The sequence below is a fragment of the Sander vitreus genome, chromosome 4, assembly GCF_031162955.1.
Source record: "Sander vitreus isolate 19-12246 chromosome 4, sanVit1, whole genome shotgun sequence".
Lineage (NCBI taxonomy): Eukaryota > Metazoa > Chordata > Actinopteri > Perciformes > Percidae > Sander > Sander vitreus.
The window spans coordinates 1,838,801-1,859,242 of record NC_135858.1 but is presented as its reverse complement, the minus strand read 5'-3'; the positions used below and the strand labels follow the sequence as shown (position 1 = coordinate 1,859,242).

Below are 20,442 nucleotides of genomic sequence, written 5' to 3'. Positions count from 1 at the left end.
AAAAGGTGTTTCTGCTCATTTCTTAGCACTTGGCTGTCTGCTGCTCTTACCATCTAATAACAACCTGCCTACATTTAAGAGTACTCTCTGCTGTGATGGTGTTTTGGTACAAGTCCATATAAGTTGCGTACGGTTCTAAATGTACTATACCGAAGCTATTTGATGAAAACAAGGCTCTAATTTGAAATTTTAGGCGCCCCCTCAAAGAGGTTTAAGCCAGCCCTCAAAGGAAAATCACCAGCACAAAAATGATAATTAAATGGTATTATAGAGTAAGATTGACAGCTTTACTGTGCACCAGCTATTCAGGCTCCTCTTTAATTGTTTTACCACACTGTCAGAGAAGTGTCTGCAACAGACATTAACTATGAAATGAAGCTACCCAGATGGTGTGATGGAGCTCATTGTGGTTGTGCCACTCATTTCTACAGAGTCTTTTACCCTCTTTTAGCTCATTGCTTTAGTTTAATAGTCCACAAATGCTCTTATCAATTTGTTTCCAGCCACAGCAAGAAGCTTTTTCAGCAAACAAGGTCTGAAAAAAATATTGTATGTTGCCCAGCACCTAGTCTATTTCGACGACGTTCCACTTCCGGGATTGTTCAGGTGTCGCCGGAAATTCATATTCATTAGCAATTTACCAAACAACCGCATGCTTTCTGTCTTGCGTAGTCCCCCCCCCTCCCCCGCCACAGGCCCAATCTGAGTCAGGAAAAACCCTGTTAGTGTTCAAAATCTCCACAACCTTCCTCCTGTTTTATGACTGACTGCAAACCATGTTTGGATCTCTTTTGTGGAGCAGTTGGAGTACTCCAACTGAGCTGGATTTTTAGAAAATAGGATGGTGTTATACATATAACATGACCTAACCCTTGCTTGCCTTACAACCATTTCAACAGTTTGCAATTGGTCAGCTGCACAAAATTCATGTCAAAGATCACCAAAAGCTGAACTCTGCACAGATGAATCCACTAATCATCATTGTTACATTCAACATGTCACTGTTATGAACAATGTTGTTACTAAGCCCAAAGGATGTTAATTCTTAGAGTGAAAAAGACCTTGCCAGTGATTGTAATCCATGCAGCATTTACATGTCCTTCAAATGCAAATTAGCAGTTTGTTGACGACAGAAGAATCGGCAATTGAGACTATGCCACAACCTGTTTTGTTCAGCGTTCCCTTACAGGATGGTAGCCTATCCTTTAGGAAATGTAGAGCCAGATTGGCCCACGTTCCTGATTATGCTTATGTGTTACAAGGCCTGTGTTTGTTTTCCATTCCTTGATCTGCTCCTAGGGGATAAGGAGATATAGGCCACGAACGCACTGTGAAGTTGTTCATTGAGCCTATCAGCACAAAGCCTGTGGTGGTGGTGATAATGCACAGCAAAACGTGGTAAAGTGGCCCGATGACACAAAGCCTTCCCTGTAATGCAAATGCCAGCACTCAAAGGTGTGAAAAACTGCAATAATTAATCGCGAGCTAGTCTCCTTTTTTTTAAGCAAGCCTCATTACATGGTAAGAGCTGAGCATCAATAATGAAATCTTTGTATTTACTACTGCCTATAAATATCTCTCGCTCTAGTCTTCATTGATGTGATGCTGATGAGAGAAATGAGATGGAGAGAATGATAGAGGATAGAGGGAGGGACCCTGATTTCCAAAGGCCTCACACTGGAGCAGCAAAGGTTAATTGGATTCTGTCAACATAATAATGTCATGCAATGTTCAATTCTCTCTGATTACCACTTTGAAGTCATTGTTTAATGTTCTCCTTTGGAGAAAATAATGGTTTGATCTTGTCATAATCAGTGCACGACAACTTTCAGGACTCGTTAATGCCCTGTAATTCTGTTTGTGCAAAAGCAAAGGCTCGTTGTTCCTTGAATTTTCCTGGCTTAGTTGAAAAAAAAATAGACTAATATGAAAAAGAGAAGCTTAGGATATCCAACATTAGACAAATATGTCCCTCTCTTTGGTTAAGTTATACCATGAGCAGGGTCTGGGGCACGACGCAGCCTGTTTAGCCGAAAGAGAAAGATTTGGATTTTGACATTACATATAAAGCGAAAGCGCTTTACCCTGCTTTGTGAGAAACACAGTACACGGCAGACTCTGTGTTACATAACTGACGGAAGTACACGCTACTCATCCATCAGGAGGAAGTAAAGAGGTGTGTGTGTGTTTTGTCCCTGGGACACTAGCTTAGTGCTGTGTGTTGTAGCGTGGCGCAGACACTCCCTGTGTTTGTGTTTATCTCTTCCTCTTCTGGAAGCTGCTTTTGCAACACATTCTTACTCCCAACTCGTCAAATACTCACGATCGATCAGGAGCCCTTGGTGTCATTTTGTCCACGCTCTTGGTCGGGACTACAAGGCATCATTTTTCTTTTTTAATTTTGTTTTTATTTGGAAAATCATTCCTTTCACAGTGTAGTTTATGCATATTAGTGTTACTGCAAGTAAATACATGTACCATTGCCCACGTATGGAGAACAGGGGATTTGCATTTTTGCAATTTTTGGGTCAGGACCCCTTTGGCGTCACTTTTTAAGGCTCTGGGTTAAGACCCCTTGGGGAACGTGCAGGGTAAAACCCCTTTAGTGTGGGGAAACATTGTGGGTGGGGCTAAAACAAAATTATGTTTATGGGCGCGCCCATATGCAGAGGCTCGGTCCTCTACGCAGCGGCCGCAGATTCGGGTCCAACCTGCGGCCCTTTGCTGCATGTCATTCCCCTCTCTCATCCCTTCCAATTCTAAGCTGTCCTATCAACAATAAAGGCTTAAAAATGCCACACAAAAATCTTAAAAAATAAAAATATGCACGTATAAGTCACACGCAGGACAGTTAGGGTTAGGGAAAGATTGTGGATTACAAAATGTACATTTAAGTGACGCGGCACAACAATGGGACACAAACTCCGGTCTCCTGGGTGAAAGTCCTGTGTTGTTTGACCCGTCCACCACCCCAACCAACCTCCAGACTTCCGTCTTTCATACTACTCGCTACCGTTGATTGGTTTAAACTTTGATTAATGTCTTGTGGACCAATCATTTTTGAGAAAAGTGGGAGAAATTAACTTATTCGTCTGTGTACAGAAGATCCGAGGGGTTAACTGTGTTCCGTACAGGCGATCGATGGCGTTCCGTACAGAGAACATAACATGATTTTAACATTGTCAGTCTGTTAAAGAATGGAAAGATAAAATGTTAAAACATTCAATTGATGTAATAAACGGTAACTTTATTGATGCTTTATTAAATAACACTGCTGTAACATCATTGCAGCCAAAACTTGAAAACAGCGTCTTTGTTGCTGCAGTACAACATTTCACAAAAAGGAACATGAAAAAACAGTTAGCCACGTTCTAACCTCCGGTGGATTTGTGAAGACTATGGTTAACTGCTCCTCAGATCTCTGCAGGGTAAATCTAGCTAGACTATCTGTCCAATCTGAGTTTTCTGTTGCACGACTAAAACAACCTTTGAACTCACATATGTTACACCAAAACAAGTGGTACCAGGGCTCCGTACGGAGCTTAGCAACGCCCATGATGATTGTGATTGGTTTGAAGAAATGCCAATAAACCAGAGAACGTTTTTCTCCCATCCCGGAATGCTGTGTGGACCAGCCAGACCCTCCTCTGCTTCGCTGTGGAGGAAGGTCTGGCAATGTGAGACTACTCTCAGTATTACATAATGCTGAAACATTTCTCCGGCCTGTGGGTCTACAATCTAAACATTAGCTGCGCAACGGCTAACGTTAACTTCAACAGGCAAACCTGCCAAAATAATCAGTAAAACAACATGAAAGTGGCAAAACGTACAGTTTCCAAGTTTGAAGTTGGGTCACAGACAGCTGGTATCGATCCATCCTGAGCTTCAGTTTTGAAGTGAATCCTGCTGTATGCCCATGTTGAGAAGACGCTCGAACAGTGGTACCACTAAACAAACTCGTCCTGGCCTACGCTCCGAAGAGCTTTGTTTGAGAGTGTGCCAAACTAGCCACTAGGTGAGCATTTTGCAAAGTGTCCCATAGTGACGTAAACAAATTACGGACATAAGGCTGGAATTCAAACTAGGGGTTCAGGCTGTTCAGGAGAATGTGTTTTCTGTGGGAGAGACAACTCCCTTTGGGATGGACTTTGTGCTTTTTTTTAACTTTGCAGACCTTTTAATGAACAAAAAACTAAAACACAAGGAAAGGGAAAAAACACAAAAGCATAATAGGTGAGAACTTGTATAGGTGAGAAATTTCTGTAGCAGTGGGCATTTCCTGTGTGCGTGTGTGTCTGTGTCTGTTTGTGTGTGTGTGTGTGTGTGTGTGTGTGTGCGTACGTGTGTGTTTTCCAGCACTACTATTAAGCTCAATTAGTCCTTGAAATCACTTTGCCAGCCCTCTGACAGTTAAGAAGTTTTGTGAGCCAGAGTGTTTGGAGATTGGCATTATGTAAGCAGAGAACCTGCACTCCAGTGATAACAGGAAGCTTATAAGGCAGGCAGCGGGAATTCTCCACCCAGGACTTAACCTCCATGGATGAGAGATTATTACTGTCAGCTCTGGGTCGCCAAAGAGCACAACCCACTTGTCCTCGGGGCACGTTTATCCATATGGCATGCTGCTGTTAGATTTACATTTGACACAGGGTCTTCCCATCACAAGCTGCATCACTTTGCAATGAGTTCAAGGGTTTATGAGGGCAACTACAGGACCTGGTTGTTAGATCATGTTTTTATATTTGGGACATTAACTAATTTCAAACATATTTAGTATGCACCACATTGACTGCTGCTGTATAAGAATCATAGACAGTATATAATGAACCAACAGATCCCGTTGCTTTTCCGGTGATGGCTGAGCGTTACTGAGCAGCCTCCAACTGAGCTTGAAGACGTAGATGTGACGTGAGCAACCTGTCTGAAAGTTGGAAGTCTTCTGGTAGCTGTGCTAAGAGAAATCTCAATCATTCCCAATCTAGCAGAGACGGAGAGCGTAGGTATATGTAAGGAGATAACATAGGCACAGGCTAATTATTGATCACTAAAATGATATTTAACATTAGTAATTAAACTTAAACAGCTAATGTGAGTCCAAACTGCCTGCAAGCTTCTCCTGTACTATACGGTAATTCCTCTACTATGAGACAGTAAGTCTCGTGGTTATGACACAAACGTTAGCCTATTTTTACAAAAACGTCTACTACGGAGCCATAACGTGAGCTACAAGGTAATGGAGCCTTTTGTACATTGTCGTGTTTCTTTAGAAATAAACAACGGACAAATAGAGTCTTTAAACGCTTCAGATGTAAAGGTATTCTCTGTCAAAGTGACGCCAAAATGAATGGCAGTCAATGGGATGCTAACGTCGGGTGATCGTTTGGTAGCATCAAAATGGCGCCATAGGAGGTTTGAGCTCTGAAGCGAAGCTTACCCCCTTGATAAGAATGCTGTGGACTGCATAGGGAGGAGATCAGGGTGGATGGGCGGGTTATAAAACACAGCGCTTTCAAGCCAGTGAGCGGAGCTGCCTTCCCCGCGCAAACGAAAGACTTTTACCTTTGGAAACGCATGTCCGTTCCTCAGAGGCCTGTACTACGAATCAAGATCAACGTGCCCTGGATTTCTTTCAGTTATCCGGCTTCACTAACCCTAACAACCGCGGTCCCACATCAGCTGTGTCACGACGGTGGTTAACAACTAGTTCAGTCAACCCAGGGTTTCCCAATCCAGCGACGCGCGCGTTCACATAAAAGAGGCGGGGTTTGCACAGCACGACCAATCGCAAACATCTACCAGAGCCGCATATTTTACATAAGAAGAGCAAACTATAATTCTACATAAATATGAAGAACACAGACACAATTTTACAGGCAAAATGCAGGAAGGAAAGCTGGCAAAAAAAGCTGACGCTGTTTTACGTAAATCACAACGCTTATCTTATCAATATCACTTCCATTGGTGTAGTCTACGTGATAGTAAGCTCCAGGATTTCTATATAGGCTACCCACTTAAAAATGACCAATGACACGTAACAACATAGGCTAATTTCCATTATATTTTTGATACATTTTGAATTGTCATCTGTGCTTTTTTCTTAACATCTATAGACTGAATAAAGGTATTTTAAATTGGTGCATTAAAGTGCATCAGAATGCAGGAAATGAAGTCGTTGATGCTTAAAACTTTCCTGGGGGAAGACACCTAGGCCCCCCCACTATGATATGCCCCCTTCCTCCCCCAAAGGCAGATTCTGGCAAATATACAGTAAGCTACAGTACACCCACTATAATAGTATACATTAGACTACACTGGTCACTTCCCCATACTTTTATACTTTTATTTTTGGATGTTAATATTTATATCGAAAAGAAGCTGTTTAAAAAAGTTATAATATATGATCCATGATACAATATAAAAAATGATATAGAAATATAATGAAAACAAAACTGATATTTAATATATTAATCAGTGAGAGCCACTTGTGCTTTTTAATTTACTTTGGCTACATTCATATTGCAGCTAAATATGGTTGTAGCCATTTATGGAAGTGTTGGATCCTGTTATTAAGTTCATACAGTGTTTGATTATGAAAGTAGTCGAGCAAAACAATTTATTCATGGGACAATGGTGCAGATAATGACTTTAAAGTTGTTCACTAGGGAGCACTGGAACATGAAACTCTTTTTAATCTAAATATGATGTGGTAGTAAAAAAACCAAAAAGCCTGTACTATCCTGATAAATCACAAAATGTTAAAATAACTAGGGGCCTCTTGGATGGGTTGGCCAAAGTGCCACTGCCTGATGGCGAGAGGGTCATGTATTCATCTCCAAAATCGTCATCCCTTTGAGGTAGAACCTTGTTTTTTTTCCCTCAACTACAGTCCCGTCTTGTTCTTATCTCGGGCTAATTAGAGGGATCTCTTCCATGCTCGTTTTTATATCCGTCTTTACCCACCCTCTTGAAGTTAATGCTCCCTGGGCTGTCCACCTTGAAGGTTTATGAGTTCATCAAGACCGACTTAAATGCTCCTTAATTCCCAGTTGACAAGCGGGGAAGTCCCAGACAGTTGTGATCATCTGAGTGAACATTTACCGTTAGTTCTGCTGCCTGCAGAGCTCTTCTGATAATAGCAGAAAATGCCTCTGTCTTCTCTGTGATTGTTTTGATTGTTGCGTGCCGATCAGACACAGGCGCTGTCATTGCTGCTATTAGAAGAGAACATGTTTGAAAAAAATAAAAATCTATTAGAGGGGAATGACTTTGCAAGGACGGCCTTTTTTTCTCCCTTAAAAAGAACACAGAACACTTCAGTAATGTTGGGAAAGATGCTCTGCAAGGAGGCCAAAGTCGTCCGGAGTCAGCACATTATCTGGTGTACCAGTCGGCATCAGTCCTCACTGTGAGGATGGTTCAATGACAAGGTGCTTTATTTAACACAGTTTCCCCTATAATTGTACAGGCCTGGCCAGAAAAATAGTTTTTATTAATGGCACAAAATAACGGCAAATATCCATTGTGTTTTGTCAATTCATATTTAAGTTGCTTTTTGTACATATACTGTATTTAAATGTAGCTGATTGTGTTAAATGGGCTTATGTATCGTGTCATATCGGTCGCAAGCTCCTCAATTGAATTGAATCGAAATTGTATCGTGAAAGACTTTGTGATGTCAGTAAATATTGTATTGTTGTCCTAAAAGTGAGTCCATGAAGGAGGCAGCTGCCTGTGGTTAGTTCACGTCTGTAACAGCAGGACAGTCAAGTGTGTCATCCAATCTCAATCCAGACGGCTAGCTGGACTATCTGTCCAATCTGAGTTTTCTGTTGCAATACTAAAACAACCTTTGAACGTACACGATGTTAAACCAAAACAAGTTCCTTCTCGAGACTATTTTGCAGCGGCACCGTGGCTCTGCCCGGTGCTCGGCGCCACCAAAAAGACGATTGTGATTGGTTTACAGAAATGTCAATACACCAGAGCACGTTTTTCTCCCATCCCGGAATGCTGTGTGGACTAGCCAGACCTTCCTCCGCAGCGCTGTGGAGGAAGGTACCCAGCTTTAATTGTTGGGTCTGACTCAAAAACAAGACGCAGCTAAATGCGCAGCGCCGTCCGGTTTTTATGCATACCCAGTTCTTGGCATTTTGGAATCTGTTCTCATTTAGAACCGGGTTTTGGTTTCCAACCCTAGTTGTGCAACACTATAATTTACCTGTTAAATGATGACCATGTCTTGTTTGCCATTGCAGAGTTTCAAAGACTTGAACTCGGGAAGGTCATTATGCTAACAAGTTAGATAACCAAAACAATTTCTCATCTCCTTCCTCTTGTCGTGCGTTTCCTTCCTGTTCATATCTGTTCTCCACAGCCTCTGTTGTTGTCTCACATTGCACTCAGCCTGGTACATTCTGATCATGTCCCTCATCTCTTTCTCTCGTCCTCGTCCTCCCTCTGCTCCCTACCTGGCACTGAGCTCTGTGTGCTGATTCAGCCCGTTGTGATAATGCACATATATATGAGTTCCCGCCCCTGATTTAAAGGCATTTAAATGCTGCAGGCAGTGGACAACAGTAATCTCTCTTTCTGCCAAATGCAACGTTAAGCTCAGTGGGAGTTAGCATGCTAACGCCCCCCCTCTCTGGTATACAGTACGGCGCCTTTCATGCTGCGACAGAAACATCGTCTATCATCACTCTATCATCGTCTATCAACCACATATGAAAATATGCCACTATGTTTTCTTGAACTGTGATGAAATGTGCTTTATGAACCGCTTCAATGTGCCTCTCTTTTTTTATGTTGCAGGCGACACGCCTCATTGCCCGTAGAAGTCTCAGAGATCCCTCTAAACCTTATTGCCCCTCCATATAGAAGAAGTTACCCCTGTCGCAAATGGAAGTCTGCATCTTTTGGGTAAATCAAAGGGTTTTTATTGAAGTCACCTTTTCTCCATCAGACCACAACTTGCTAAGCCCATTTCCTGACAGACTATCTCATTACAACAGTTCTGTCCTGATGCTAGTTTGCAGTATCACTCTGTTTATAAGCCTGATAAAACGTCTAATTTGTTGAGTGTTTCTTTGTCTGTCAAGCTTTTCCTTTTCCTCGTGAAGACTTCCAGCGCCTACTGTGTACACGCTGGTGGGTGGCCTCCTCAGCCACCAAACCCACTCAGATAGAAAATGAACAACACTCATCCCAACCACAGACATGAAGTACTGTATAAACACAGTATGGGAACAGACTACTTTCTGGGATAGAGCTGGCAGAACACCCCCCCCCCCGTGATGACATATCTCTTCCTTCAAATTCCCACTGTCTTGGTTGTGAAAGAGTTGAAGGATATCTATATCTATCTATATTCTGTATATATCTATAACTATAAATCAAGGAATCTATGCGTGCGTGTGTGTCTCCCGCAGGCGCAGCACAGCAGCGGGGGCGGGCAGTTTGCTGCATCCCTAAAAAGCTCATTGATTGCGGTTCACCGGCTACCGGTATCGTGCCAAAAGGCGGTCATCTGCCAAAAACTGATTGCTGTTTACCCTACATGCAAATGATGAAATTAATCGTACACAAACATGTTAGATCAGGGGTGTCAAACTCATTTTAGTTCATGGGACACATCCCCCTAATTTGATCTCAAGTGGGTCAGACCAGTAAACCTCTCCAGAAAGATCAGAAACTGTATCTGCCACAGAGTTTCTTGTCAGCTTGATGTTGGCAAATGCAAGTTGTTTCTGCTCCGACAGCGTTCTAAGGCCATTGTAGGAATAAAATTAATGTTACGGACCCGGGAGAGAAGGGTAATATTCTGAGAAAAAACTCAGAATTTCGGAGATTAAAGTCGTAAATTTACAGAAAAAGAACTTGGATATTCTCTGAGATTAAAGTGGTACATTTGTAATTGGAATTCATTACTTCTCTGCAATTTTCACACTTTGCAACGTCATCCAGTGGGCCTGATTGGACCCTTTGGCAGGCCGTATGTTTGACACCCCTGAGATAGATGAACGCCCAAGCTCTTTGGCTCTCCAGCATGTTTTTTTGTTGCCGGCGGTTGTGCACATCGCTCTGATCGTTCTGCACGCTGTTTAGGATTGGCTTCCCCAGCAGGCTGAGCCCGGCTCCCTGCTTCCCCCGCCCGGGCCACATCGCTACCTGGATGTGTGACAACTAGATGAAAAAAGGCGACATGCTTAATCTCTAGATGCGCTGCGTGTGATTGAGCCGCACTTATAGTTAGATAAAGTGAAAAACTAAATACTAAACAATTACTGGGAACCAAGCAATCGGCCCCTTCCGAGCAGGCACTGCACTAGTCTTAGAAAATGAGTAACAAGTCCTGCTGCACTGCAATAACTGTGTAGATTATTGCGAGCAGTGTGTTTGCATAAAGCAACTTGCGGCACATACAGTACAGTAATGCCCTGCCTGGCTGTCAATGTCCTTTCTGTGGATTCGCTTTCCTTGGAGTTCATTACAGCGCGAGGCCCTGAGAGCTCCTTTGCAAATGAGGAGAGATGGGGGAGAGATGAAAACCCTGAGAGCGTTGAGCAGTGGGACATAGGCTTCAAAAGCTTCATGGCAATTTCAAAGGAGTTTTTATTCTTGACGCCGTGCTCACTGTATCTGTCAAGTATCCAGCAATGAGCTTGAGAGCAATGCTAAAGGCAGGTTTGTGGGGGGAAGAGAGATACAAAAATCTCGCTCTATAGGCTTTTAAAAGCCAGGGGAGGAAGAATATAGTGAAAGCCCTAATGAGTAGTGTTTGTTCACCATGTTTATTGTTTCTAATTAGCTGTGGAGACAAAGAGAGTAGAAAGAACCAGTGCAAAACACTTGTGATTACAGTGAGGTCTTGAGCTGTCCAACTCTATTAGGAAGTATTTTCCAAAGAACATGAAGAACAAGTGCACGTCAATTACAGTTGCCCAGGGAGTTGTGTACTGAATGACGTTTGGGTCACGCTGGAACTTACAATAGGAGGTACCGTAGTTGTGTAGATTGGATAATGAATGCAATTATGTTTAAACCCCTGAGACGCACAGGAGGAAGTGACACACTGCTGCAGCTAAAATCACACTGGGAAGCAATATGCCGCTGTACATTGAAGCCGCTTAGGAGACAGATTATTGGGCTTTTATATTTGGCAGATATAAGATTAAATGTGTCAGCAGCAGGAAAAAGGTAACAGCAAGAGATAAGAACACTCTCCACTTTTGGACTTTATAATCAGGTACGTGCAGATTCATGGTGATCCTGCTTTTTACTAGACATTATTACATTGCTCAGTTCACTTTAAAACAACTTTTATAGAACTTTAAGGAAAAGGATTCATGGTGATTCTAGTCTCGCACTGCCAGACCTATCTCCCCAGCGCTGTGGAGTAAGGTCTGGCTACACCACAGATACAGTTTGGGATAGGAGGGGGGAAAAAATCCTCTGGGTTGTCTGCATTTCTTTATAGCAGGCACAGTCGTCTTGGGTGGCGCTAAGTTCCAGACACTTACAGTAAAATATTTGTTGCATTGTCACTTTCGGAATGTTTCAATATTGTCAAATGCAAATCCAATTCCGATGTCAGAAAGGTGTGGATGCGACACTTTAATTTACTCTGGTAAACAGTAAGCAGGGTAGGTTAAATGTCTAGGGCTTTTATGGAAAGAGTGTCTCTGGTAAATGCTGCCTTTGTCAAGGTTAAAAGTAGGAATAAAGTTTGCCGTCTGTACTGTCTATTGTTTCGGACAGCAGCCTTCGTGTTGTTGTATTATGATCCTCATAAGTAAAGAGCACTTCAGAAAACATGTATGTTTCGTTTTAAAAAACCAAATATGTCACTTTATTGCCACGTAATATTTACATTATGTGTGTTCTGTGTAAGTTCTCATGACATACTCAATCGATGTTGTCTTGGATGACTGATTATGTAGCAGCTGATCAAATACTGGGATGGGAGAGGCCCAATCGGAAGGGAATCCTGATCCAAATATTTCCGAGAAAAATTAGACCCAATCTAAAAAGCAGTTGACACAAACACACTCTAATAGAGAGACTTTGGTTCCAATTCAGGTCCTGGGTCAGATCTCGGTTCCTCAAGACCGAGTGGACCCGTGAAGACCTCCTCAAATACCCCTGTAAAGTTGAATCCCTAGGCCAGAACTTTCTTCCTCAGCTGGAAAACGTCTTTGTCTGACAGGTTCTACAGCCATGTCTTCTTGTTAACCATGTTTATCTGAGTTGGGCCCTCAACATCTGCGTCTCTCGCTCTCAGTACTGTTGTTAATTTAGAAAAGCAAATATGCTAATTTGTTCCTGTTTGTCTTTGCTCTTGACTTGGAGGGAGTCAGCTTTGCATGTTTAATGAAGTCTGACCACGTCTGTGGTGTTGCCCAAGGTAGTCACAACAACACCAACCTCTAATGCAGTTATTGGTCTTTTACAATGACGTTGGTGAAATTAAATTGCCTCATCTGTTCATTCTGCTATTCTTTGGCCCTCTGCAAAACGTCTTGAGAAGTAAGAGTGTAGAAAGGGGGATAAGCTGCTTATTGTTTTCCAGTCTGCATGGTTATTGATGCCTTTGTGCATATTGACAATGCATATTGCTCTGTTCCCATTATATCTGCATTTGTTCTCAGGTCTCAGATATCTTTTGTATGATTGTAAAATATGCACAGTGTTGGATGAAGAACGCTTCCAACAAATTGCTTATTCCTTAGATTTGGTTTGGTATAACTTTGCATCTGTTTCAGGGTGCAAAAGATCATAAGCTCATAAGTGTGCTGTCAGCTTGTGACTTTATTAGGATAAAGTAAGAAATAAGCAGTTTTTCACCTTTTTTGGCGGCCTTTTTCGAGAGACAAAAAACCTGCCGTCAGTCCAAAGTTGCTTAATTCAGTCCACGGACTGCCTGATGCAACGAAATATTAATTTGCCCCTGGCTCACGATGGTATTATTTTGTGCTGAGATGCATAGTGAGTGGCTGGTTTACTCAAACCACAATACCCTTGACAAATGGCTGCGCTGCTTTGCCTCTGAAATGGAATGGGAGTGGCAGTCTGTGTGATCAGCATGCAGGCTGTGTAGGGGCAAAGTTAGCCTCACACCACTCAGTCGACTGTGCCTTCATTTCATCTCGGCACACTTTGATGTCGACTGGCTCACTGATGTTTCCGCCCCCTCCCAAATTGTAGCCCTACATCATTGAACTTGTCAGTGGCTTATGTTTCCATTCTGTACTTTCTCTAGCTCTGTTGCACCAACACTTGTCATCCCTGCATTTAAAAAAAAAAAAACGTGTCATTACCGGCCTGCTCTGAGATTGCATTGTAGTCATTCACAATACTTGACTTGAGATTTAGTTGTCTCTGCACCAACAGCGCCTGATTATGAAGACACTGTCTCATTTCTGTCTTGGAAGCAGCCATTGTTTTGTTTGTAATTAAAATCATGTTCAATTTTCTGCATGGTGCTAGAGCTGAAAAAAGGTTGCTGATTGTTAGTTGCATCTGTATGATTGTTTGGGATTGTGACGCAGCATTCGGCACATTCAGCTGGATGGGATTTATAAATAACCACAATGCCAGTCATAGGAGCTGGGGGAATATTTATAGATTTCCTTGAATACTCTGCCCCAGTTGCATTCATTTGAACGCAAGCAGGTGTCGGCAGAAGTACGTTCTCCTTCACCAGAGTGCGTGGCTTTTACTGAGCACATCTACTTTATAGCACTGGTAAAGGACATCACTTGTGTTTTCTTTACCAACGGTATTTTCCTAACTCCCTACAGTACTTGGTTTTTGAGTCACAACACTGTTTTCTAATCTAAGCAATGTGAAAATGAAAACAACTTTAAAGAGTTTTGGTGTAAGCAAAAAAATCTATTCAAATGTGAATCGAGATTCAAAATCGATTCATAGAATTCCAAAATCAATTTATATATATATATATATATATATATATATATATATATATATATATATATATATATATATATATATATATATTTTTTACACTATTTTCCTGAAATGACATTACCTCGCCATTCCCATAGATGGCGCTGCGTCAAATTCACACTGACACTGGGGCACTCTTGCCATAATCAGAAGAAGAAGGAGTGCAGCAGAAGTAGTTTAGTCGGCACAAACAATGGCAAACCTCACAGAAAGAATTATTCAACCTGCTCCATCCCATGGCTGTATTAAGAGAACGCTCCATCCTCATTGAAGGCGAGAGTTTGGACACATTTCGGCTTTCATAACCTCGAGGGGAAGACGGAACTTGATAGATAATCATGCTATGTGCAGGCTTTGCAAAGCGAAAGTTAAGTGTTTTGGAAACACCACAAACTTGAGAACTCACATGGTACGGCATCACCCAGAGATTAACATTAAAGACGTCGACGAACAACAACCTAAAGTACCTCCTTCTAACGTGCCAGTCAACCAACGCACTCTCTTTCAGTGCTCTAAACTCCCACCGTTGCGTCAGAGAGTGTTCTCAACTGCCGGGAGACATTGTAACTGTACAGCGGAGCATGCTCACTCCAAAACACGTAGACCAGCTTCTGTTTCTGCAAAAGAATGTACAGATTCCAGCCAGTGGTGGACTATGAACTGGTTACACACACACACACACACACACACACACACACATACACCTAAATGTGTATCCATTATGTGATTGTGACACATCACAAAAGTTCTGTTGAATGGACTGTAGTTGCCACAGTTCTAAAAAGAAAGGGCCTAATTTTAGGAAGTTCAATGTGCCCAGTCGAGTTCACATTTCAACAGTCAACCTGGTAGCTGAAGTATTAAACCTTAAACCACATTTAGCATTCTTTTTTGTTTGATCTGAGTACAGCACTTTAAAGCGAAATGTAAAAGCTCTTTTTATTTAACAGTTTTATACTTGCATTAAATGTATTTGAAAGCTGGCCAAAGCTTGGCACTTTTGCAGTTTTTAGTTGCAAAAGTTTTTATTTTTGTATGAAGACATATAAAGTAATATCAAACTACATTTAAAGGCATACTGTGCAACTTTTCCAGCTTCGGTCCCCCTACAGGTTGTCTCATTGGAACTGAAGCTCGCGAGCTGAAGATTCTGCAGAATCTTAACCAGTGGACTCGGTATTCGGCCGAACCCTAAAAATCTGAATTCGGTGCATCCCTAGAACGTACACATGTTCCACCAAAACCAGCTCCTTTCTGAGGCTATTTTGCAGCGTCCGGCGCCTTCCAGGACCATTGTGATTGGTTTAAAGAAATGGCAATAAACCAGAGCACGTTTTTCTCCCATCCCGGAATGCTGTGTAGACTAGCCAGACCTTCCTGAGCAGCACTGTGGAGGAAGTCTGGCAATGTGAGACTACCATAACGCAGCTATCCATGCAGTGGTCGGCAATCAGCAGTGTCATGTCGTCCATCTTGTTGACAAGAGAGTGGGCGTTGGCAGGAAAGACGCTGGGTTAAGCCATTTATGCTCGCTTCTGTTTCCTCTTGCAACGTCAGCTGTTAGTCATCGTGCGCGCCGCCCGGGATGGAGCTGGACTCCTTGGGGACCCGTCCATTGCAACTAAATGCAGAATCTCAGTTATATTTTTGAAGACATTGCAAAGTTTATTGCATTTCTAACTGTAGGTCTGTAGAGTTAACTTGCTGAGAGAAGGTGACTGTGAGCCGGGTACAGGGCTCCTCGAGATGATTGTCCTTTCAGTGGCCGTTGCAGTTGAGTTTAGCAGACAAAAGGTAAACGAACTCCGTTCCCCCATTTGTATAGCTAAGATTCCTGTTTTTTTCCATCAGAATAAAATAAAGGATATTAGATAATTGCTCTGTTGCAGTTGCATCATTATCTCCCCACATCCTCACTGGAACGGCTGCTTTGTTTGGGCTCTTAAAGTCAGAGAAACTAACAAGCATTCTTGATTTCCACTATTGGGTTTGTTTGTGTTACCTCAATTATTGGCTCCTTGTCTGTTAATTTCCCTCCACATCTCCAAAATCCTGTACTCTCCTCCCTATATGGGAGCAGGTTTGATTTGTGACGGACCAAGCAGACTTTAGCGCTCTGGCAATGATGGGAAGAAGCACTAATTCATCACTATCACGGGCTTGTCGCCTCCAAAAGGCAGTCAATTAACTTTCCATGGGCCATGAGAGAACGCATGAGTATGTGTGAGCTCGGCCGACGGCCCCATGATGCAGCCTACCGAGTGTGGATGTGTGAGGTCCAATCCTCAGCCCCACTGGGAGACTGTGCTTGCCAGCAGGACCCCGCTGGGAGTTTCTGGAGGACATATTGCTGCTCCGTTAAGAGCTGGATCCACATAGATAAATGCCCAGATTATTTACATAATGGTTCTTTCTGTGCCTACTTCTGGGGCTCTAAAATAGTTTTGCAAAGAATGAAAGCTATGTTTCTCTTTGTTTCACAACCACACTCCACAGGACTTCACTCTACACCACCATTCAGGCTATTTTATTTATTTATTTATTTTTATTGCACTTCAGTATACTCATCTGTGAAAACCAACAGATTGGCTATGCAGTGTTTGTCCTTGTGCAGAAGAATGCAAAGCTTAAGGCCATGTGACCCTTGATTCTTCATGGTTGATTATTTGATTATTCTGTCAAGTCTTTTTTTATCAGAAAATAATATTTTTTACCATTCAATCTCAAATAGAGGCAATTGGGCCCTGTATTTGTACTAAACTGGAAAAAGTACTAGGCCCTTTCTTTTTAAACATTCATAATATATTTTTATTATATTAAATATAATAAATATATATTTAAAAACTAGTTTAGTTTAGCTAGTTTGAGTCCCTATTGCTTGCTGTGCAGATACTGCTGTCATAACCTTCATTAGTGGTGTAACAGACCATAGTTGAGCCGTGGTCCCTACGGATCAACACTCACAATTCAGAATGCATGTGAACAGCGTATCAATTGCAAAGTTTAACCATAACATTAGTGTGAAATAATTTTTTACTGTTGCTGTTACTTAAAGTAGGCTGATAAATCTCTATGGAGGGTTGCCGTTAAAAGATACAGGAAACGCAGTTTTCTGTTGAAGTGAACATGTTAAAATCAGTTGTATGTTCGCGTGAACGGAGCAGGTTAAAATCAGTTGATAGAGACAGTCATGGCTGCTGGAGGAGCGGAGGAACTTTGAAAAGCCGTGACGCCGGCTACAGCTCCGTTGTATCAGCGGCAGTTTGGTGGTTGAGTTACCCGAGAATACGGAGCTTCGAGGCGGGTACAGAGCACTGCGAGCTGCCGCACGTTTCAGCGGACAATACGGTTAAGTTTAGGTGACAAAAAGTGAGCTTTATGCGGCGACGACAGCTAAGTTTAGGCACCAAAACGACTAGTTAAGTTTAGAAAAAAGTCCTTTGTTTTCCCCGCTTGAACGAGCTGTGTTTTATGACAGTTCTTTCAGTAACAAATGGAAAGCATTTAACAAAAAAATAAATATTGCGCCTCCTTTTTTGTGCTGATCCGAAAATAGCTCCGATCCATCACTCAAAACCGCGATCAGATCTGAACAGTGACTTTTGTGAACCTTCACTGCATTACATTTAGAAGCTCCAATGAACAGAGGTTGCATATGTCTTATTGGTTGATGTGTTTTGCATGAGATTTAATTCTGTTTAATGAATGCTCATGTGAACTAAAGTTTGGGCTCACTCATACTAAGTCCTGCTTTTTTGTCATTTTTTGCACTCACCTCAGCAGAATCCAATTTCCTGTACAGTTTAGTATCACTACAGATCCCGACTAAAGCATTGTTCCATGGTTCAAAGTTTTACACGCTCCGTTGAATAGCTCATTTGTTGATAGCCATCACTCAGAGGAGATGAAAGTGAGCGGAGAGATTGGGTTTGAGTGTGTTTTCTCCCCTGAAGTGATCCTCCCGATTATACAGATTTGTGCTGGATGGAATCAGTCCCTTTCTCGTCATCATTGTGATCATCTTTCAGTTAAGCCCACCAAGCAGCTCCCGTCCCGTCTGGCCTCCTCCTCCTAACCCTCGCTCTGTCTCTGTCTCTGTGATGTGCAGAAGCCAATCGATCGGGAATTTGGCTCTGCCGGATAGTTTTTCTGCGCTCCTCTTGGGAGTTCTCAGGGTTGAAATAGGCTCTTTAGGCCAGGGCTTGGCATTGCTGAAAAATGTGAGGGTGTTTGCAGAGTGAGCTTCACTGCTGGCCAGCAGCAGCAGTGACATTGATCCCCCTGAATTATCCTCATCAGTACCTAACAGATGAGCTAGAAACTGCTCCACATCAAAAGAGCATGTTGAAATCAAATGCCGCAATGTGTTGCTTACTAGATTTTTTACAAACGCCCAGCTGGTGTTTCTGTCACAATATGTTCACCACCCACGGTGAATTAGCTGCCTCGTTTGTACAGTTATTGCCGTGAAGCTGGTCTCGCATTGCCAGACCAATCTCCACACCGCAAATGCATTCTGGGATAGGAGAAAAAAACGCTCTGGGTTGTTTGCATTACTTTAAACCAATCCCAATACAATATTAACTGAAGTTAACTGATCACACAGTACAGTAACGTGAGCTATTTAAATTAGCTTGATACATGGTTAGACCTCATTTGATCTTACCAGTGTATCGCCGCGTGTACTTTGTCCACAGCAATCTCCTCCCAGTTAGAGAGGAAATGCCGTAAACATATTCTTTTTAAATATTTAAAATCATTCCCCCGAAAGAACCAAGCAGGCCTGCCTTGTTCCTCGATTGCAAATGTTCTGTAAAACTTGCTTTTTTAATCGTGTAGCTTGCTAGCTCAAAGCTTGTTGTTTCCCGTGGTGAGGGGATTTTGAGAACGGCAAAACGCAGAGAGTGGACATCCTGCGTGTGAGCCGAGCGCCGGATGTCAGGCTTTATTCTGGAAATGTACTTCCGTTGATCCAGACTACCTTGAAGCTGACAATGAAGGCAATAACTAACTGAAAAGATGATTAGACGGAGGTGGTTACTTTCTTGTGAACTTGTGTTGCTGTTTTCTGCTCTGTTTTGTACATGGGTGTTATAGAGAAAGCAATGTTCTCTCTGAAATATCCATTCATTCTTATTTTATTTCTTTAAAAGGGACCATGCACAGTTTAAAACACAGATGTCACCATTTGATCCACTGTACTAGAGTGTAGCTTTTAAACTGCAGTCGTCCCTTGGCACGTTTCGTATGATATCATACGAACCCGTTTATGAGTGTGTTGAATTCATATACAAAAAAGAACACACAAGACACACAAAATGACAACATAAAAGAATGAATATCACGTTATGAAGCCCAAAAGATAGAAATTAAGTGAGTACTTGTAACTGGAGGAGCCTCTTTGACTGATATTATGAGGGCAGTCTTTTACTGATATGGTTTGAAGACTGTAAAAGAAAGTTTTTCAGTGTTTCTTGGCAATGGTGATTCTTAAAGGTGGGTAAAGAGAACTACTCTCAGCATCAGTCCAAGTTCCGGGACTTTTCATTTCCCCGGCTGTCTGGAAGCAGTTTGTAATTTGAGATTAGGTGCCATCTGGGAGGATACAGGGTGAAATGTAATCCCAGAGTATTCACTTACTCGGTTTCAGCACAGCTTTTGGAACAGAACAACATATTGGATGTTTCTGCAGGCATTTCTCTGTGTGTTATTTTCTGTGATGCTGGGGGATGGCCAGAGATTGTCCAAATGCAGCGTGGTATTTGCTGTTGTTGAATGTGGTTAGCATCAACAACCCGAGCCCCAGTCCTTCTCTAAACATAGCGTGTAAAACGTATAGCAGCCAGCAGTCAGCTAGATATACAGAGGCAAGTTTCCTCTAATGTCTCCTTTCTTCACTCTGACTATACCCACATTGAACCTGAGAACAATATTGTTGCACTGATTAAAAGCTTTGTTTTTCTTTATAGCGGTCATTCGCTGCATCCCTGCCAGCTCTTCCCATGAGAGGGATTGGCTGGAGATCAAGTGATCCTAAACTCTGTAGTGTAGAGTTGCAAGTTTTGAAGTTGATGAATGTGAGTGAGTGTCTCAGATACAGCCAGTTGCCATATATGGAATAAAACTCGTAATTCACAAAACTATACCTATTCTAAAAACACCAACAATGAAGCAAGGAAGTCATTAAAGGAATACCTTAGCCTCAAAATGACCATTTGTATATTATTTACTCACCGAGTGTTGCCTTGAATTCATGAAGAAAACGTTGTCATTGTCGCATTCCTCCACAGTGAACAGAGAATCGGTGAGTAATTAATATACAAATCACTCATTTTGAGGATGTATTCTTTGAACTTGTTTCCACGGTGGCACCTTGTAACTGACAACATCAGCAGTGGCTGCTTCAAATTAACACATTCATTAAGGTACGACTTGTCACATTTCAGCATCAACAAATTACCATGTTAATTTGTACTC

General features: G+C 42.1%; 1 protein-coding gene across 1 annotated transcript in view; it reads left to right on the top strand.

Moving 5' to 3' along the window:
- The window catches only part of LOC144517448 (uncharacterized), a 59,384-nt gene extending 49,198 nt beyond the window's left edge, over positions 1 to 10,186 (top strand). Inside the window, exons 3-4 of the mRNA XM_078249579.1 lie at positions 8,812 to 8,919; positions 10,105 to 10,186. Coding sequence (XP_078105705.1) covers positions 8,812 to 8,919; positions 10,105 to 10,186 — 190 coding nt within the window. The remainder of the gene's footprint in view (positions 1 to 8,811; positions 8,920 to 10,104) is intronic.
- Positions 10,187 to 20,442: the final 10,256 nt, after the last annotated feature.